At 45.7% G+C, this 22281-nt stretch overlaps 1 protein-coding gene across 2 annotated transcripts in view; it reads left to right on the plus strand.

Annotated features, from left to right (window-relative positions):
- The first annotated feature begins 2151 nt into the window (after positions 1-2151).
- The window catches only part of LOC116947091 (plasminogen-like), a 44457-nt gene continuing 24327 nt past the window's right edge, over positions 2152-22281 (plus strand). For both annotated transcript variants that reach the window (XM_076070405.1, XM_076070407.1), the window contains exons 1-10: positions 2152-2308; positions 3401-3536; positions 3660-3766; positions 7926-8040; positions 10878-11038; positions 11542-11662; positions 12917-13035; positions 16119-16290; positions 17463-17884; positions 21105-21231. In XM_076070405.1, coding sequence (XP_075926520.1) covers positions 2242-2308; positions 3401-3536; positions 3660-3766; positions 7926-8040; positions 10878-11038; positions 11542-11662; positions 12917-13035; positions 16119-16290; positions 17463-17884; positions 21105-21231 — 1547 coding nt within the window. In that variant the 5' untranslated portion in view covers positions 2152-2241. The remainder of the gene's footprint in view (positions 2309-3400; positions 3537-3659; positions 3767-7925; positions 8041-10877; positions 11039-11541; positions 11663-12916; positions 13036-16118; positions 16291-17462; positions 17885-21104; positions 21232-22281) is intronic.

Below are 22281 nucleotides of genomic sequence, written 5' to 3' on the forward strand. Positions count from 1 at the left end.
GTATCATAACTACCAAGGCATTGGCCATGAGCAGGAATCGACTCGAGTTCGATTCCTGCTCACGGCCAACACCAGTGATGATTATTTCAACAGGTCTGGGTCTCCCCTTGGTCGACTCAGCCTCAGATGAGTACCTGGTGCGGTGTGTAAACATCACCACTGGAGAGACAAAGGCAGTCGGGCATGGTGCTGGCCACCCAACCGCTCGTGTGCCGTGCCGGAATTCAAGGGTGCTCGCAAACAACACTTGCCACTACAGTCTGTTAAGGCTATACGGGGGATCTTTGTTTTGTTGACCACAAGATCAAGCAAGGGTCAGGGTGTTGTCTACAGCGAGAGACACAAACTTGGACTCTTGGCGCACAGGTAGCAGTACTCTGGTGCGAACAGCGACACACACACACCTGTATTTCGCGGGACGTTATAAGATAAATGTATTTTACTTATTTCACTTTGGTGATAAGTAAATAGTTTCCTGAAAACCTGCCATCTCGTTCCTTCAGTGTCCAACCTCTTACCAATAAAAAAATACGTTTCTCTGCATCACCACAGATTCTCCCAGATCGATATGAGAAATGTAAACATGAAGAAGGAACCCGAGGTACGGTGGTGATCACTGCAAGTGTGTCTCCCTTCACGAGCGTTCTTTGTACGAAAACTCGCTATTACGAGCAATGTGAATCTAAACGAATTTGTTCACAAAACAAGAAAATGTTCGAGTATCGATCGAACGTTCCGTGGCAGCAGGGGGCACAGCATGGCCCGGAGCTCTTTAGCAGCTGTGCTGTGTGTGGGAGGGGAGGGTCCTCGTGGTGGATGCGGTTTAGGGTGGCCCATGAGCTCCGTGGAAGATCAAACCCAGGGTATCTTCTGCGTTGGGTCTTTTACGACAAGGTGTTTATGAGTTATTTTGAACTCCATTCAGCTGTCCAAGCTTAATCGGGGTTGAACTCGCATTGCTGAAGGCAAGGGCGGAGCCAGGATTTTCAGCCCGGGGTGACATTCAACAAATGTTAATTTCAAGAATGATTAGAGAGTCAGGCTGTTGAACTAGACGCCATCGGTTGGCGACACACTCTGACAATGCAGTTGCACGGAGTGCAACTGCATTGTGTCTTCGCACACAGCGACTTCGCACACAGCGTCCTCGCACACAGCGTCTCAGCACACAGCGTCTCAGCACACAGCGTCTTCGCATACAGCGTCTCAGCATACAGCAGCTTCTCTAACTCCACTGCTGCCTTCACCGACGTTCCCTCGGACCTGCTCACCCGTCTGTCCCGGGCGGGGGGATCAGCCAGCACCCGCCCGGCGACGCGTGAGGGTTGAGATCCCGTTGACGGCTCGAGCAGCAGTGGCGAAATGTCCTCACTCTTGTCACCGCAACAACTCTCTCGTTCCACTCACACACACACACAACCTTTTATCGTCCTGCCAAACAGGTCCCTGCAGGGTGGGCTGGTAGGACAAGTCTCTGTGCTGTCTATTGCTGATTTTACACCCAACAGCACGAGATTTCACTTCGTTAAAGTATTGAAAGGGGACGGACGGACACATTAATCTATTGCAGGCTGGTACACTCAGTTTACAACTTCGTTCCTACCAGTATTATCCGAGAGCTCTCGTGTGTCTCTGTAAGGCTAGCCAGGCTGGCGCCTGTCAGCCCATTAATCACCGCTCACCTCCTGCTGCTGTGCGGCCCCAGTTCCTAACAGGGGGTTGGGGACCCCTGCTCTCTACTGTATGAAGACAAAGATCCCCTGTGTGGCCTTAACAGACTCTTGGGGGAAGTGCGGTTAGCGAGCACCTATGGAGGCCGGAATACCACACGAGGTGGGGAGCTAGCCCCACGCCTGGCCGCCTTTGTCTCCCTAATAGCAATATTTGTACACCGCACCAGGTAGTCATGTTGAGGATGAGTCGACCTAGGAGAGGTCCAGGACCAGTTCAGATAATCGTCACTGGTATTGGTTGCCGTGAGCGGGAATCGAACTCGGGTTAACCACTACACTACCGCTCCTCAACTACATTGTACACACACACACAGACAGTTGAACACAAATAATAACATTCCTGGTTTAACACAGTTTGGTCACCCCTTTCAAGCAATGCTCTGTACTCAGCATGGTTCTGTTAAATATTAAGAGAACGTTTATTTAAAAAAAAATCAATAATCCTAGCAGACTTTGAGCAGACTCTAGATGAATCTTCATCTCGGAGCTAGGCTCTGCTACAGACAAAATGCATTGGCAGATCCTCTCCTCGTTGCTCTGTCTCTTCACATTTGAAACTTGGAGCGCCGCACAAGGTAATAATATCAATAGTATTATCTTTGCTGCATCGTGTTAATTTTAATAGCATGTAGTATTGTATAAATGAGTCTGCTGTTTATAATGTGACACACTCCTCCTGTACTTTGACTTTTCAAATCTTGTCAAATGTGACGTGCTATAAATTTTAGCTAGATTTATTTGAGAGGGCTTTTATATGTAAAAAAGGTATTCTAATTAAAGCAACTTGAATGCAAGGTGTGCGAACTCGCCTGAGAGTGACGTTGAAGCTGCGTGGGCAGCTGACCCATGTAGACTGCATCCTGTAGGTGACGTTCATATGGAAGGAGCCTTTGGAAAAATAAATTCTCACCAACAGAAATCCAAAGATAACCGGTGCAGCCACTATGGTACCACGAGTGGGAGCGGCGGTTAAGCCTGTTGCACGACGGACCCGGCCACCCGAGTTCGATTCCCGCTCACGGCTAATACCAGTGACGATTATCTGAACCGGTCCTGGGCATCTTCCCCGAGGTCAACTCAGCCTCAAATGAGTACCTGGTGTGGTGTGTAAACATCGCCACTGGGGAGACAAAGGCGGCCGGGTGTGATGCTGGCCACCCACCCCCTCGTGTGCCGTTCCGACCTTCATAGATGTTCGCTAAGAGCATTTGCCCCAACGATCTGTTAAGGCTACACAGGGGATCATTATCTTTGTGGGTCATGGGGGTTGTTTGAGCATACTTCACTCTGCTGGTCCGTGCGGGTTGGTGACGGTGGAGAGCCCAGGAGCAGTTCAGATTTCACTTGCCATGACGGTTGCCACCTTTTCCACTGCAGACCAATCCAGAACGTATTTCTCAATCAGCCTTTGGTCTATCAGACTTGTGCAGTTCAACTGCAATAAAGATCAAGCAAATACCGGCAGCAGATTTCTTTACAAATAAATACCTGTCACCAAAACACAGATGCCAATTCCTCGACTGTCCGGGTCAACCTTGGACAGGCAGCAACGTTACCACTGATGTTAATCAAGGAATACAACTCAAATTTCGGGGTTCATAGTGCAGTGTTATGACGTTATGTTCCACCATTACCCAGAAAAAATGTCAAAAGTACTTTTTTTACAGATCTCACGAGCAACCTTCAAGCGTATAAATTAACTCCAGACTCGAGCCTTCAATCTATCACACAGCTGTCGTATGTCATTGAGACTTTGGAAAAGTGTGCCAAAGTGTGCAATGCCGAAACCACGTTCACTTGCAGGTCAGTATTATCGTCCGAACGTCTTTTACATTGACATTATACAAACATCTCATATGAATCTTCATGTACTGTGCTGTTTCTTGTGAATATGATTATAACCATTTTTTTTGTTCACGTTTTCAGGGCATTTGTGTACGATGTGGAAAGTAACCAGTGCACTACCTTGCCAGTCAACAGCCTCATGAAAACAGCCATTGCCAAACCTGGCTCCTCACTGTATGAGAAAATCGGTACGTTCATGAGAAAGACTTTTCAGCCAAACTCAACGTCAAAAAGGGTCTTGTTTTCATATTGGAGATATATATACTTTTTAAAGATGTTTGTCTTATAATAACGGAATTGAATATAAGTGTTTGCATGGTATTTTAATCTGGAATTCACGAGCCCATTGCGCAGCCAGCAAAGGCTTTAATTGTTTAAACTTTATACTCTTTGGTTGTTTCGGTAAAGTCACGTAGGCATAAAATAAATCACACGTTTAAACTTTTATACAAAATTCTCTGGACGTATTTTGAGACAGGGTAGAATTTATTCAATGGGTTTGTGCTGCGATTCCTCCACATTTTGGTGATATGGTGGCTGTTTTTTTGTGGAAAATTAGTTTTTTTGTTATGCATCGGGGGGTGGGTGGGGGGGAATTCCACAGTTTGCCAGACCGCACTCCACCGTTGTGCACTGGAAAAATGGATGAAGTGGAGTGGGAGTGGTGCGGGAGGCAGGGCAGAGATAAATAAAAAAATAATGAAGCTTCCCGCATCTGCCATGACACGTGAAACGAGTGCAGGGCCAAAATCGCAGAGAATAAAAAACGTGGAAGTGTGTCCACTGATGGGAAAGTGGAATTGGGCATTTGTGGTGGCGACCCATTCCGGACTTAAGGACTGCCACTTTTTCCATTTTTCTTCCCAGGTCTATCAAAACTTTGGAGTTTACAGTGATAAAGTTCCACACAATTACCGGCAGCAGATCTTGGTACAAATCAATACCTGCCAGCCAAACAGAGATGCCAGTTCCCAAACTGTCCAGGCGAAATCCAGACGTGGGCTTGAACCTCCGTTCTGTGCATTTGTGATAAGCCTCCATCCACAGAGAAACAAAACCCCCATCTAGCAACGGGGTCACAATAAAACTGCAATGCGTGTGGATTGAAGTGGCGTGTAAATAATGTTAGTGCATTGCATGGTGCTGAACAGAATTACCCTGGAATATTTACTGCATGTAGAGCAGGGGTCGGGAACCTTTTTGACTAAGAGAGCCATGAAAGCAAAAAATTTGGAAATTTATTTCAGTGAGAGCCATATAATATATTTTAAAAGTGAATTCAACTAAATGTCAGTATAATAAGCCTCTGAATTTATTCTTTTAAATAATGTTGTTATAACACTCACCATTAATGCGACTTCTGGTGCTGCATGGATTTGCTGATGTCTTTGTAGTCGGGTTGGTACTTGGTGAGGTTAAGCTTCATGCAAGCGTTGAGGCTTTCATCCGTTAAACGTGATCGTAGGTTGGACTTGATGTTTTTAAGATGTGAGAATGACTGCTCACATGCATACGTAGATCCAAACATGGTCAATACAGCAATACTCACACGCTGCAGTGTGTGGTATGTGACAGGAAGCGCGTTCCAAGTTTTGAGAATCAGCTGGTCTTCGGGTTGGAGTTTTTTCATTTCTGTCCACATGTGCTTGCTCGCCAACTCCGTTTTCTGTCGTGTGATTCTTTCCAAATCTTCATTCAGTGACTTGAACTTATTCACCCACATGTCTGAGGCCTTCAGGTCAGCCACTTCTGCTTCAAAATCTCTGACGGAGACACCAGGGATGTAATTCAGGTCGGCTGTGTTCAGTGAACACTCGTTTGGATGGGTGATGAACTTAAAAAGACGAGTGTGCTCACGAAATTCTCCAAAGCGTGCTTTGAAGGACTGTAGGAGACTGGATGTGCAGCCAGCTAGCTGGTGGAGATCAAGGTTTTGAATGGGCTCACTTGCTGTGCATGCATCTTTAAATTGGCTCAGTTTTTCAAAATGTAGTAAACGACCTGTTTCAAGATCCGTGATGAAAAGCTCCAGCTTGTTTTCAAAAGCAAATACAGCTTGTTGAAGGGATAACACTGTATTTCCAATGCCTTGCATTTTCACGTTGAGCTGGTTCAGATGTTCAGTCAGATCTACGAGATAGTAAAACTTGAGGAGCCACTCGGTGTCGGCTAGCTCAGGATGCCCGACGCCTTTCATTTCAAGGAAAGTCCGGATTTCGTTCAGGCAAGCCGCAAAACGGCTAAGCACCTTCCCTCTTGACAACCAACGCACATTGCTGTGCAAAAGCAGACCAGGATAGTTATTTACAACTTCATCCAGCAGTGTTTTAAACTGGCGATCATTTAAGGCTCGGGCAACAATAAAGTTGATCACACGAATGATCAGCGACATCACTTCGCCAAACTGCCTGTCACACATCTGAGCACAAAGTGCCTCCTGGTGTATAATGCAATGGAAACTTAGGATGGGTCTATTTTCATGTTCACGGAGAAGCGCCACAAATCCTTTGTTTTTCCCCACCATACACGGAGCACCATCAGTACACACTGAGAGAAGTTTATCCATAGGTAGACTTTTTTCTTGAGCAAACTCCATGAAAGACTTGAATAAATCCTCACCTCTTGTGGACCCTTTTAATGGCAGAACAGCAAGACTTTCTTCGCGCAGTGTGTCACCAACAGCATATCTTGCAATCACGCTGAACTGCGACAAATGGCTCACGTCTGTTGACTCATCCAAAGCCAGAGAAAAGAACGGCGCTGCATTTATGTCCTTCACTTGCGTTTCCTCCACTTTGTTTGCCATCACGATGGTACGATCATGAACAGTTCTTGCCGACAGAGGCATGTCTTGTATCCGTTTGATTATCTTGTCTTTGTTCGGAAGATCATCAAAAAGTTCATTGGCTACATCCAGCATGAACGTTTTAGCATACTCGCCATCTGTGAATGGTTTTCCGTTCCTCACTATTGCTAAAGAACCAGCAAAGCTAGCCGAATTATAGTCACCTTGCCGGGTCCATACGCGGAGTTGCTGCTGGCTAGCTTGCACCCTGCTCAGAAGCTCTTGGCACGCTTTCTTTCTGCTGTCTCCCGCAGGGTATTTTGATGCAAAGGTAGCGTGGCGCGTGTCGAAGTGCCGCTTTACATTCGACCGTTTCAACGATGTAATTTTGTCATTGCAAATTAGACACACCGCAGAACCCGCTCTCTCCACAAAGGCGAATTCTTCGGTCCGTTCGTCCTGAAATGTACGATACTCGTCGTCTTTTTTTCTTTTCGCCATCTTCTTCGTCGAAGGGTTAGCTTTGAGCTAATGACCGAGCAGACGCAGTCTCAGACTGATTCAAAAGGGGGCGTTTACCTGTTTTACCCAGCAACGGCAAACGTAGGCCAGTATCATCCAATTAAAATAATGGACAATTGCTCCTGCAGCCCTGAACAGGACATGCGTAGTGAAAAATCGATGGATGGATTAAAACAAGTGAGAATATTTTGTTTTATCTGCGAGCCATATGCAATCATCAAAAGAGCCACATCTGGCTCGCGAGCCATAGGTTCCCGACCCCTGATGTAGAGAATCATTCATAGACAGAGGCAAAAGGAAGGTATTGAGCCCACGCTTGAACAGGGGCAGTGAGTCTAAGCTAAACTATAAACTTTTTTAAATTTTACTTGGTAAGGCCCACTGAGCTATGTAGCTTTTTTCAGAAGTGATCTGGCCACAAATTATAATTATAACTCAACGAAGCGGCTTATCATGTGGAAATTTACAGCAGCCAAATACTCGAAACGCATATTTATAAATGTGGAGGGAAAAACCGGAGGACCCGGAGAAAAATCCATCTGACCACGGAGAGAGACACGTGAACTCAAAATATACAGGTGACAGGGTCGGGATCGAACCCACAGTTTCCTGCATATCAGGCGAAGTAGTTGACATCTTGTCACTGTGGCACCCGTGGGTGGCTGGTGACGCTATACCATTGATAAGTTACACAAACAACTAGTAGATAATAATAAATATTTGCATTTAGATTGCATTGCTTAAATGCTTTAGCAACTCAGAGCCCCTTACATCACCTGTTTAAGGCCGCTTTATAAATTTAAATTATTATAATCTCATTTAAAACATTTAAAGGGCACCCCCAATGGCAGCTGTCCCTGTGCGACACGAGGTGACTGCGCCAGCCTGCAAGTAGGCATCGGTCTTCCAGTAGGGGGCGATGAGTGTTGCTGCTGCGTGTAATACAAATTTAATGCAGTAATGTATAACCTTATGGATATAATTACCAACTACCCGCAAGGTGCACGGGATTAACGTGTCTTTGTGTTAACATTTCTCAGTTTATTTGCAAGACTGCATGGTGGGCCTTGGCATTTCCTACAGAGGGACGGTCTCCAAAACAACATCAGGACGCCAGTGCCAATTCTGGAGCACGAACAAGCCACACCGCCCCAAGTATTTGCCTTTCTCTCGATGCGAGTGGACTAACGCAAGATAAATGACAGTTGATTGTGTTTTCAGCAATCACCTAAACGTATGTGTAATGTTCATGTCCAGTGGTTGAAATTTAAATGTAGGACTCCAGATATAAAGCATATTCACACGTCAGCAGTCTGTGGTCACTGCCGTTTCTCCACAGCGGAGACATCACAGTGTAGCAATAGGAGTCGTTCTGTGAAGTTTCAAGGCACGTGTTTGGTGTTCTGAGAAGTGCCGGTGTGGCGTTAGCTGCGTATCCTAGCACATCTCCACCGCCGGCTATTTCACTTGAATTCATGGAAATTGAGTATGCCATTTTCCCAAAAGCCTTTATGCTGTGAATATTCCAAATATTCTGTCTCACATTTGACAGCGAAGTTGCATGAATTTGCATAGCAGATGATAGGTGGGCGGTCGTTGTTGCTGGTGATTTCATTTAATTTGCGTCGTATGCATTCCAACTTAATTACAGATGCGTAATGTGTCATGCCTTTCCTCATCCAAATAGAGATATAAATGCCATTTTATGAGAATGTTCACATTCTTTTCAGACAGCATCTATGTCAGTTTATCACGTAGGAGGATTTGCGACTAATATTATCCATAATAGAGGTTTTTGGGTTAGATCGCGTATAAAAAAAATGTGTCGCTAAACCTGCCACCACCCGACACAGCCAATTAGTAAGCTTTGTCACGTAAACAAAACGTGCCAATTCGTTACTACGTGTTTCTAGATTTGTGTATTTCTTCACCAGAAAAACATGCAGTATGTTCGTGGATGTTTTAAAGTGATGTCATACATTTAATGATTCCAAAACTGTCCACCTAATGCACTTAACAGTTAATGCACAGCAGTAACTGACAATGCTACTTAAAGTCAAGAAGCCAAAACCCAAGTGTCTCTGTTAAAACAAGCATGGGGACATCTGCAATGTCAACCATGAGACAACTGTGAAAATTCCACGTTTCCACACAAATGTTCCATTTTTTAAAATATATATTTCCACACAACCCAGCAGACCCATTTCTTACCTATAAACATCTGGCACTTTATCAGCTTTGTTTTAATCAAGCCTGACTCCACTGATTAGACACTGAATGTCAAAACCGGTCTATCCAGAGTTTTGCTTGTGTTGAACCAATGCTGCTAAAATGCTCTACTTCCAGAATGGGGCCATGTGGCTGATGAAATGGGGAAATAAATACTTTTTTTAACGTGGAAATTCACACGTGGAATGGAGGCGTAGTGTCTGCGTATACACACTGTTACTTGCTTCATCAACAACGACGCTAATGTTTGTGTTACACCTTATATTCTACCGTTTTTAACTTCATAATTACCCTGCGCGGTTCACCCAGGTCAGCTACATTTCACATGTTTGTGATGCTCACCCAAACACAAGGTGACTCATTGAGCCCTCGATATTTGTGGAGTTGGTTTGGAAACATTAAGCAAGGTCCTGCCAAGCACAGACGACGCTCCATGTTGATTTAACTTACTCGCGCTGCACTTTTGTGCACTGACTGCTCAATTTTCCCAGCGGCTACAGCCGCTACATACTCGGCAGAATGTTTATGTAAGCCGCATACACACCTCTGTGTCAGATCCTTCACATCAACCAACACTTAGAATCAACAACACACAAAGTCATGCGTCATTTGCATGCACAAACACACTCAGCCTTTTCCAGACTGCCAACTAAAAATAACTGAATTCGTGGCCATTTTGTCCGTTAGAACCACCGACCCAAAAGGGTTGAGATAATATGTGTGGTCATCCCCACACTGTTCTGTGATATTCAACAGAAACCCCGAGCGGTTGTTCCCATCCATAATAGAGTTTTTTCTAGGTTAGATCGCGTAAAAATAAATGTGTCCTTAAACCCGCCACGACCCGACAGCCAATTAGTAAGGTTTGTCACGTAAACAAAACGTGACAATTAGTTATTATTAGTTGGTACACCGGTTGTGTGTTGGAGAGTAAACCCACAACATTTACAATTTGAGTGCGACGTTTCGTCGGTAATTACAACCAGCCTCATCAGGCGATATCTATTATTGTTTGGGTAGATATCCATTGTCTATATATAAAAGGGAAATTTGTGAATATGTGTTGCTGTTCGAAATGTTTAGCATACTTCCCGACATGCAACAAACTTGAAATTTGGCATGTGGGTAGCGTCCAGACTGTACACAATGGAAAACGTATACAAATATACTTTTTTGGGGGGGGGGGGGGTAGCAATAATGGATATATTTTGCACGGCAAGTGAGTGGTGACGTCACATATGTGACGTTACATCTGTGATGTTATCCGCATCCCACCAGTGCTGACGTCACGCATACCCCCCCCCCAACCCTCCGCGTCGGCCGTGTATTAATCCAAGACAACAATCCAAGTCTCGGGTGAAGCCGAGTAGTAAAGATAATAATATATATGAACACATTTACCTCCCCCCTCCTTCTGGTCTTCGCATCTGATTGGCTTACAAATGACAACATCACATTTATATCTGTATTTAAGACCAAAACAGGAGGAGGATTTCTCCACATTTCTGGCTGTCGCCTGATAAGACACACCGGTATGCTGAATTAGTAACTAATTGCGACGTTTTGTTTACGTGAGAAACCTTATTAATTGGTTGTATCGGGTGGTGGCTGGTTTAACAACATTTATATTTACGTGGTCTAACCCAAAAAAAACTCTTATGGATAATATTGGTCGGGAAGGCCTACTACGACGTTTAACCGAGTTGTTCCCGCTTTGATTGAAAGGCCAAAATCAACTTTGAGTGTTTTTTGCTCTGTGTTAGCTTCACGCCTTGGACTCACCCCGAGTTAGGGCTGGAGGATAATTTCTGCAGGAATCCGGATCATGGCGTGTCAGGGCCCTGGTGCTACACCACCGACCCAGCCCAGCGATGGGAGGTCTGCAGTGTGCCTGCCTGCCGGGATCAGTCTCAGCCAAACACAAGTAACTCTCCGCATCTCACCAGCGCAAACACGCTCGCTTTTGGATGACCCATAATGTAGGTGTGGGTAAAACGTAGACAATATATACAACGCAAGCGGTTGTACTTCATTGCTGTACTTAGTTTTCACGTTATTGCTTTTTACGGTTTTGTGACCCAGCTCATTCTTGCAAGTGAGACTCATCCTCATCTCTTGAGTTCTCACTTGGTCAGACAGTCAACTTGAGCTTGAGACGTCCGTGTTGGCGCTACTTGTACTGGCCCTATTGGACCGAGAGTGTATGATACGAATGGGTATCTTGTACGTTTTACATTGATGCTTTACTCAGAATGTAAAAATGATAATATTTACCATGCGGTCTGAATCACAGCAAAGATATGGTTCAGACTCTTTGCTGTAAATATTTGCCCCACTATATCATGGGATATAGCATGGTTGGCTACGTACGGTGTGAAACAGTTCAACATACATACAAAGTTCATATATTTCTTTTCCTCTTTTCAGAAAACTGTTACCAGTGCTCCGGGGAAGATTATCAGGGAAATGTTTCTCAAACGCAATCGGGGAAAGAATGCCAGCGATGGGACTTTCAATCTCCACACACTCACAGTTTCACAGCCAACAGGTTACACACGCCTATAGCACCCACTCTACACACAAGCTCCATTAATCTGAAACTATTAAAACTATACTATTTTTTTAAGGCCCACTGAGCTGTGTAGCTCTACTTCAAAAGCAACCTGCTTATCACAAATGATCGCTCAACGAAGTGGCTTATCATCACGTGGAAATTTATAGCAGCCAAATATTCTTAAATGTGTGATGTTCATTCTAAACATGGAGGGAAAAACTGGAGGACCTGGAGAAAAATCCACGCGACCACGGAGAGAGAGACACGCAAACTCCAAATTTACAGGTGTCAGGGTCAGGATCAAACCCACGACCAGGCGAGGGAGTTAACATCTCACCACTGCGGCGCCCTCACGGCTCTTGATTATGCAAAATAACTTCCCACTCAGTTGGGCGTTGCAGCGGTGGTCACCTCCTGCCAGGATGGCCACATTTTGTCAACTCTTTGAGGGGGTGATTCGAAACGCCAACGTGGCCACACATTCAGTTATTTTTGAGTTAATGGTCTGGACAAGGCTGTGAGCGCTGTGCCTGCAACGCTGCACGCCCGTGTGTGTGTTGTTAAATCTGATAATCGGTTTCCAGTCATGAGCCAGTGGGGACCACCACTGTGGTACTTATTTTATCGATCCAAGGAGAGAAGGATGATGGGTTGAACCAACGCCCCAACTTGGATTCGCACTCGCAACTCTTCTGATTGTGAGGCGCTTGCTCCACTGCCGAGCCACTGGCGCACACGGTCGTGATGCGCGCCAGTCATCGCCCCATCAATCCTACAAAGCATATCCAAGTGACACGGATGTGTTGTCAACTGATACTTGCATGTGTCAGTTCGCTCTAGCGGAGGCCTCTCCATCAGCAGGGCCCTACACCGCCATTACCTTGTACCAAAAACACACAAATAAATTTTCGATTTAAAGCTTTCGTGACTGCAAGGATTCATCTTCTTGGTTCTTTCGGTAAAGTCACGTAGAATGAGAATAAAACAATAAAACAAAATAAGACAATAAAATTCTCACGGCGTTTCGGCCACAACACAAGTAGCCTTCTTCAGGTGAAGGAACAGAACTGTCGGGACGACAGTTCTATTCGACAGTTCTGTTCTGTTATTTTGTTTTATTGTTTTATTCTCATTCTATGTGACTTTACCGAAAGAACCAAGAAGACACAAATTAATGTTCATTAAAAAAAATGCATCCACGAATACCAGATACACAAAGCAGACAAATAATTCACGGCTTCTCTCCAGATTCCCAGGCAACGACATGAGGCATAATTTCTGCCGGAACCCGGACGGGCAGCCGAGGCCCTGGTGTCTCACCACGGACCCACTGCTGCGCTGGGAGCTCTGCGCGGTTCCCAAATGCCGTGAGTCCATGCCGCTCGCCCTCCCCGCCACCGCTCATCCTCAAATCCCCCGTGTAGCCTGTAACGGGCTGTTGGGGAAAGTGATATCAGCGGGTAGTACCTATGAAGGCCGGTACGGAATGCAAGGGGATGGGTGGCCAACACCACCTTTGGCCGCCTTTGTCTTCCTCGTGGCGATGTTTTCACACCAGGTACTCGTTTGCGGTTGAGTCGACCTAGGGGAGGCCCAAGACCGGTTCAAATATTCACCATTTTAATTGGTTGTGATGTGATGTTTCCATCCTACCTGCCGATGTTAGCTGTTATTTCTGACTCTTTGAGTTGCATTGCCAGGTTGGATGTCTTTGCATTGACAGGCTGGATGTCTCACTTGCACATCCACTGTTGCGGTGGTTCTCTTACATTGACATGCTAATCTCTCACAATACAATGGCCACATCCACAGCCTCAGGGCGCCCTCCGATCTTACATTTACATGCAAATACCATCTCTAGCCCGCCCACTTACCCTTGGGCTACACACAACACAATGGCCACCTCCACAGCTTTGGTGGCGCCCTACAGGCTAATCTCTCACAATACAAAGGCCACTGCCCCAGCCTCTGTGATTGGACCATCTCTAGCTCCACCCACCTACCTTGATGCACCCATCTCAGGCCTATATAAGACCTTGTTTCAGCAGCTTTCTCTCTCTCTCACCTGAAGACGATTGCTTGTGTTGCGATCGATACGTCGTGATATTTTTTTATTTTTCTATCTACGTGGCTTTACCGAAAGACTCATAGCATATATGGTGACCTGTATAGGCATGCAATTAAACAGTGTAGTATTACTTAATAATACGCTTCCACGCAGCACTAAGCATGTAGTTATCAGAACGGTTACAATTATTTTATTTATTATTTGCTCAATCGCATGTCACTGTTTTAACTTACTGGGGAACTTCAACAACAGAATCAGCATATGGATTTATACTGGAGGAATCCGATGAGCTATGAAGCTCTTTTTCACCAATAACAAGGAGTGATGTCCAATAAATAGGTACGACCGGCCAGGTGGCTCAGTGCGAAGTAAGCGGCTCACAATCGGAAAGTTGTGAGTTTCACATCCTGATTGTCGGTTGACCCGGCCCATCATCCCTTAATTAAATATAAATGAGTACTATTTTGTAGGGAAGTCAACCAATTACATCCGGCTGGGTGGCTCAGCTTTGGAGCGAGCAGCTCGCAATCGGAAGGTTGCGGAGGTGGCGGGTGGTACAGTGAGGGAAAAAAGTATTTGATTCCCTGCTGATTTTGTACGTTTGCCCACTAACAAAGAAATGATCAGTCTATAATTTTAATGGTAGGTTTATTTGAACAGTGAGAGACAGAATAACAACAAAAAAGTCCAGAAAAACGCATGTCAAAAATGTTATAAATTGATTTGCATTTTAATGAGGGAAATAAGTATTTGACCCCCTCTAAATCAGAAAGATTTCTGGCTCCCTGGTGTCTTTTATACAGGTAACGAGCTGAGATTAGGAGCACACTCTTAAAGGGAGTGCTCCTAATCTCAGCTTGTTACCTGTATAAAAGACACCTGTCCACAGAAGCAATCAATCAATCAGATTCCAAACTCTCCACCACGGCCAAGACCAAAGAGCTCTCCAAGGATGTCAGGGACAAGATTGTAAACCTACACAAGGCTTGAATGGGCTACAAGACCATTGCCAAGCAGCTTGGTGAGAAGGTGACAACAGTTGGTGCGATTATTCGCAAATGGAAGAAACACAAAAGAACTGTCAATCTCCCTCGGCCTGGGGCTCCATGCAAGATCTCACCTCGTGGAGTTGCAATGATCATGAGAACGGTGAGGAATCAGCCCAGAACTACACGGGAGGATCTTGTCAATGATCTCAAGGCAGCTGGGACCATAGTCACCAAGAAAACAATTGGTAACACACTACGCCGTGAAGGACTGAAATCCTGCAGCGCCCGCAAGGTCCCCCTGCTCAAGAAAGCACATATACATGCCCGTCTGAATTTTGCCAATGAACATCTAAATGATTCAGAGGACAACTGGGTGAAAGTGTTGTGGTCAGATGAGACCAAAATGGAGCTCTTTGGCATCAACTCAACTCGCCGTGTTTGGAGGAGGAGGAATGCTGCCTATGACCACAATAACACCATCCCCACCGTCAAACATGCAGGTGGAAACATTATGCTTTGGGGGTGTTTTTCTGCTAAGGGGACAGGACAACTTCACCGCATCAAAGGGACGATGGACAGGGCCATGTACCGTCACATCTTGAGTGAGAACCTCCTTCCTTCAGCCAGGGCACTGAAAATGGGTCGTGGATGGGTAGTCCAGCATGACAATGACCAAAAACACACGGCCAAGGCAACAAAGGAGTGGCTCAAGAAGAAGCACATTAAGGTCCTGGAGTGGCCTAGCCAGTCTCCAGACCTTAATCCCATAGAAAATCTGTAGAGGGAGCTGAAGGTTCGAGTTGCCAAACGTCAGCCTCGAAACCTTAATGACTTCGAGAAGATCTGCAAAGAGGAGTGGGACAAAATCCCTCCTGAGATGTGTGCAAACCTGGTGGCCAACTACAAGAAACGTCTGACCTCTGTGATTGTCAACAAGGGTTTTGCCACCAAGTACTAAGTCATGTTTTGCAGAGGGGTCAAATACTTATTTCCCTCATTAAAATGCAAATCAATTTATAATATTTTTGACATGCGTTTTTCTGGATTTTGTTGTTGTTATTCTGTCTCTCACTGTTCAAATAAACCTACCATTAAAATTATAGACTGATCATTTCTTTGTCAGTGGGCAAACGTACAAAATCAGCAGGGGATCAAATACTTTTTTTCCCTCACTGTTACTCAGCCTATCGTCCCTCAGAGGTCGATAAAATATGTAGCACTTTGTAGGGAAGTCAACCACGGTTGTCCTATGCATAGACTCATGCCCCTCCACATAGGAATGTAGAATTTCCACCACTGGCTCTGCAGGGCTGTAAACAGGACATTGAGCGCAAACGCATCTGAGCTCCTTTGAGCAGCAGGAGATCGGCGTCGACTTTTGCCGTTTTTCCAGAGCAAGTGCCTGTGATGCTGCCGGCCGTAAATTCCTCACAGCGGTGCGTGGAGGACAGTGGGGTGAACTACCGAGGCACCCAGTCCACCACTCGCTCGGGCAAGCAGTGCCAAGCCTGGAACTCCCAGTACCCTCACAAGCATGGAATAATGCCGGAGAGGTACCCTTGCAGGTGAGTCACCCGCTGTGCCACCAGCGAGGCACCGTGTCGCAGTGTGCGCAGCCCGAATTGCCCACTGCATCTTTACCTCCTCCTCACGACCATCGACAATGATGCGCATAATTACGGAATTTTCGGGTGGTGATGCGGGCCTGGTTGGTAGCATATTTGCCGCTTGTCGCAGAGGTTCAGCGGTTCAAGTTCGGCAGGCTGCCCTGGTTATTCCTGCGAGCATATTCACCGTAACACGCAAAGGCGCCATCCGCTTGACAGTGATGTCATTTGAAGTGAGTAGGTCCATCGTGTACCGGCATCACTGTCCAAATTTGACAAGTTTGTTTTTAAATTTCTTGCAAATTACTCAATTGGGATCACACATAGCGACTCAGCCCATCATCCCTCAGGGGTCGATAAAATTGAGTACCACTTTGTAGGGAAGTCGACAGTGGTTGTTCTGTACACTGGCTCCTACGGGGCCATAACCAGGAGATGAGCACCGCCTCAATGCTCATTTGAGCAGAAATCACTTTAGAATTTTTTGACGATGCATTTGTATCATTCATGTGATTGAAATATATATTTTTTCGTGACATCTAAAGTTGACGTCAGTTGTTGGGCAGCAGGGTGGTGGCGGTGCAGTGGTAACACTTCGTGCCTCACAGCAAGACGGACCTGAGGTCGATTCCTGTGTGGAGTTTCTATTTGACGCGTATTAGGCTTTTGCGACCAATATAATCCATAATAGAGGGAGTTTTTTGGGTCTGATCAGGTAAATATAAATGTGTTGTTAAACCTGCCACCAATCGACACAGCCAGTAATTGTAAATGTTGTGGGTTTACTGTCCCATACACCGGTGTTACTGTACTAGTAACTAATTGACACGTTTTGTTTACGTGGCAAACCTTAATAAGTGGTTGTTTTGGGTGGTGACAGGTTTCACGGCACTTTTATATTTTCTGCCGTTGTTTCCCGCAGGCTTCCTCTGCGTTTTATTGGTTTCCTTCCATAGCTAAAAAACACACACACACACAATGTAACTGGGATTGACCAAACATCCCAATGCAGTGGGACCCTACGTGTCTTTCCTGCGTTAATAGGTAAATAGTATACACGTACAAATAATTAGTTATCGGAGGTGTAGAGTGTTATAAATAAACGATCTGATGGCGAATTCCCTATGCAGGGGCCTGGAGGAAAACTTCTGTCGGAATCCGGACGGAGCGGCCTCGCCGTGGTGCTACACGGTGGAGCCCAGCTCACGCCTCGAGTTCTGCGACATCCCAAAGTGCCGCGACCCCCACCGAACCCTGACAGAGGCTGGGCGGGGACCCCTGCCCCCCCTGCTCCCACGGCCCCCCCTGCTCCCACGGCCCTCCCTGCCCCCAGGGCCGCCTCTCGGCCCGCTGCCCCCACGGCCCTCCCTGCCCCCAGGGCTGCCTCTCGCCCCCCTGCCCCCATGGCCGCCTCTCGGCCCCCTGCCCCCACGGCCCTCCCTGCCCCCAGGGCTGCCTCTCGCCCCCCTGCCCCCATGGCCGCCTCTCGGCCCCCTGCCCCCACGGCCCTCCCTGCCCCCAGGGCTGCCTCACCTCGACGTCCCACAGAGCGGTGGGTCCCTCGCTCGAAGCGCGTCTTCGTCCCTTTACGCTTTCTTACAATAGTCACCCTACATCTGATTAATGTTTCTCCGATGTAATTGTGCAATCCACCCGAGCTGACTTACGCAACAGGAGATTTGTAGTTTAGCGTTGACTTGTCTGCGCGATATTGTTGAAGTAATGCAGCTGTATTGCTTCAATTTCTTTTTGCTCCATCGCTGTACTTAATTTGATTTTAAAAAAAACATATTTTGGCCTTTTGGGAACATCACTCATCCTGGTCTCTTGAATTACCACCTGGTTAAACAAATATGCTTAATTGAAAACGCTTAAGGCAGTTTCAAGCTAATCGTGATATCTTAATTTGCTAAATTTGCACGTGAGAATTTTTCCACAACTAAAATATATATTTTTTTGCATTGCAACTTCTACAACTCACTGGCAAGTGAGCTGAACAAATCATAATCGGTGCGTTAAACACTTGTCGCACGTGACAATGTTTGGCTGCATCGGGCGGTGCAGGGTTTTATGACACAAAAATGTGCCAGAATATCACAATGAATAATAAATCAGGTATGTCCTTGGTGCGCTTACTTTAAACAATACTCCTTTATCCGTGAAAAGTAGCAGGCCCTTTTGTGTATGGAGGAGGCTAGGGTTGGCACTGCTCTGGAATTGACCCTGATAGTCCAGGAATTGGTATAATCTGCGTTCGAGTGGCAGGAATTATATTTTAAACCGAGATCTTGTACCGGTATCGTGTTGAACTTTATTGCAGCAAACTGCAGAGTAAACAGACTTGGGCTGACTGAGAAATATAAGTCCAGGCTTTGGTCTTTGGAAAAGTTGGCAAACCCTACACGATGTGCTTTGGGAAGGCCTGAAACAAAATGTCACTGATTTTATATATACTATATATTATATATTCTTGTTCTTCTTTGGTTCTTTCGGTAAAGTCACGTAGAATGAGAATAAAATAATAAATTGATAAAATAAAATAACACAATAATATTCTCACGACGTTTCGGCCACAACGCAAGCGGCCTTCATCAGGTGAAGGGACGAGACTGTCTGGAGGACAGCGCTGGAGTGAAAAAGCCACGCTCAGATCGCGACCTTTAAGCTGTGTGAGAAGAAACAAAGCGCCTTGACAAAGGAATTAGCATAGAATTTAGCATTGAAATGGCTGAGTGATTAGCTTGTGACTGGTCACAGAAATGGCTATGTTAAAGTTAAAGCATACATATCCGCAGAGGCACCCCTTGACACAGAAATTAGCATAGAATTTAGCATTGAAATAGCTAAGTTAAAGTATACACATCCACAGAGGCACCCCTTGACAAAGGAATTAGCATAGAATTTAGCATTGAAATAGCCGAGTGATTAGCTTGTAACTGGTCACAGAAATAGCTATGTTAAAGTCAGAGCATACACATTCACAGAGGCACCTAGTACAAATCAAACAGGAGAATTTAGCATTGAAATAACTAGGCGAATTTAGCATTGAAATAACTGAGTGATTAGCTTGTGACTGGTCACAGAAATGGCTATGTTGAAGTCAAGGCCTACACATCTGAGCTAATCACAGTAACTGGGTATACACTACAATATATAATGAATACTATATAGTGAACCAATAAAAAACTAAAATATAAATTACCTTAATGTTATCAATACACTCTATATATTCTCCAATCAGCTAAGCTACCAACAATAAGTCGTTATATATCACAATGCTATATGGCGAAAAAAAATGGGTAGATTCTTACCCTCAACTTTAGCAACACGGATAGCTACGGGCCCCGTTCAGACGGACGAGTTCATCCATGGTCGGAACAGAGGAGGGGGAGATAGACAGCTGCGAGGCGCTGTTATACTCCATGTTGTAAACCATACAATTAACCGTGGTGTGAGAGGTATTAAGAGTCAATGCCAGCGAAAGAGCTGCGGTCTGAAGGTCATCGTAAAATACAATTAATTAAGAACGGAAATGGTTTAAAACATCTTTCCAATGGTTACTAAGCCAGAATCCATCTTCTCGGTTGAAATTGTCTCTGTGCTTGTATATGTGAATGGCCTCATGAACGAATCTCTCATGGTAGCCGGTTCGTTTGCAAAGAACCTCCGTCTTGGAGAAGTCAATGTCATGTGAGCCCACTGAATTATAACAGTGATCTGCCACGGCAGAGGAGTTCGTTGTACCGTGTTTCAAGTCTGCTTTATGTTCGCGGATGCGGTCCGAGATATGTCGTTTGGTTTCTCCAATGTAGCTACTACCACAGAGGCACTTTAGTTTGTAAACGCCCGGGTACTGTATGGTGCCTCTGCGGATGTGTATGCTTTAACTTAGCTATTTCAATGCTAAATTCTATGCTAATTTCTTTGTCAAGGGGTGCCTCTGCGGCTATGTATGCTTTAACTTTAACATAGCCATTTCTGTGACCAGTCACAAGCTAATCACTCAGCCATTTCAATGCTAAATTCTATGCTAATTCCTTTGTCAAGGCACTTTGTTTCTTCTCACACAGCTTAAAGGTCGCGATCTGAGCGTGGCTTTTTCACTCCAGCGCTGTCCTCCAGACAGTATCGTCCCTTCACCTGATGAAGGCCGCTTGTGTTGTGGCCGAAACGTCGTGAGAATATTATTGTGTTATTTTATTTTATCAATTTATTATTTTATTCTCATTCTACGTGACTTTACCGAAAGAACCAAAGAAGATGAATCCTTACAGTCACGACAGCTTTAAATCGAAATTTATATTCTTGTTATTTTAAGGCCACATGGTTATAGACAAATGTGTTATTATTTATGTTATTATTTGTGTTATTTATTGTGTTGTTTGTGCACGACTGTTGATGCAGCATCACTGCATCAACAGTTGTGTTCATTTTGTAGTGTTGTGTTTACTCAATCTAATATATTCAATACATTTGCCAAAGTAGAAAAATTACCCAGACAAAAACCTCAAATTGGGATTATACACAGCAGCAGCAATCATCGCCCCCTACTCTCAGGTCAATGCTCACTTGCAGGCCAGGTGCTGAGTCACCTCGTGCTGCACAGGGACAGCTGCCACTCCAAATGTTTGAGATGAGATGTGGTGCAAACTACTTTGCTTTGCTGAGGCATGTGAGCAAGTGCCATATAAGTGCAAATATTAGATGCGAATATAACTTACATTACTTAACATTTAGTATTAATTCACAGAGTGGTGTGCTGGGTTGTGCAGAGCAGGAGGAGTGCATGCAGTGCAACGGAGGGGGCTATCGAGGGAAAGTGGCTCGCACGGAGTCTGGGCGAGAATGCCAGCACTGGGCGGCACAAAGTCCTCACCAACACAACCACACGCCGGACAGGTGCGCACCATCCCCACTGCATGCACAGTGCCACCACCACCACTACCGTTCCAGCTTCCAGCTGCGACCCTCATCTCTGCCCTGGAGGTGGTAGAGTGGATACGCTCCTGCCTCATATCAAGAAGGGCCTTGGTTCGATTCCTGGCACAGGTGTCTTTTTGCGTGTAGTTTGTAAGTTCTCCCCCTCTTCTGTATGGGTTTCCTCTGGGTTCTCAGGTTAGTTTCTCTCCCATCACTGAAGATTCATAGACTGCAACTGGCATTGGCCAAAACATCCCAAAGCAAAAAAATATTCGACAATTTTAATCAATTGGGATTACACAGCAACATTGCCCCCTCCTCCCACTCCAAATACTTGGCAGGACACTCTTGAAAAAAGACGTGAGTATCATTGAGCTTTCCGGGGTAAACAATAATAACTATTTACTATTTTTATTTTACCAGGTAAGGCCCACTGAGCTATATAGCTCTTTCTCAGAAGCAACCTGGCCACAATTGAACCTTATAGCGGTACCCCGGGGTACCATAGTGTTGAGGTGTAGAACAACGCGGACTCGGAGTTTCAGGTAAGGGCTTACAGTACACTGGTTTATTAACACTGTCATTAACACTCTAACTCACACCAGAGGTAGGTGCACACTACACTCGGCCCTTCTATTAGACCTCGGCTCTACTCTTGTCCCTTGCCTCGGCTAATCCCTTGGGCTCTTTCACCCGAGTCGGAACGGGAGTTCAGCCAACTCCGTCCGACCGAGTAAGAGCAGCACCCCTCTTCTCCCTAGCCAGCTCTCACGGACTTCCTCGAGCCTTCTCCTCGGCAATCCCAACGGCTCTCCCACTCGTCGAACCCGGGACGGGGGTTCAGCCAACTCTGTCCGGTCACGAGCGGGAGAGACCCCTCTTAGCCACTACTTAGCCCGGGCTCCCACAACGACCCCCGTTACGTCACGGGGTCCCCCTTAAGTACCCCCTTACAATCCCCGTCACATGACGTCATCCCACTATCCCATGACGCCATCAGGCTACTCCTCAACAATAGTACCCCGGCTC

This window comes from Petromyzon marinus, chromosome 29 (genome assembly GCF_048934315.1).
Source record: "Petromyzon marinus isolate PM22_M1 ecotype Great Lakes invasive population chromosome 29, UKy_Petmar_22M1.pri1.0, whole genome shotgun sequence".
Classification (NCBI taxonomy): domain Eukaryota; kingdom Metazoa; phylum Chordata; class Hyperoartia; order Petromyzontiformes; family Petromyzontidae; genus Petromyzon; species Petromyzon marinus.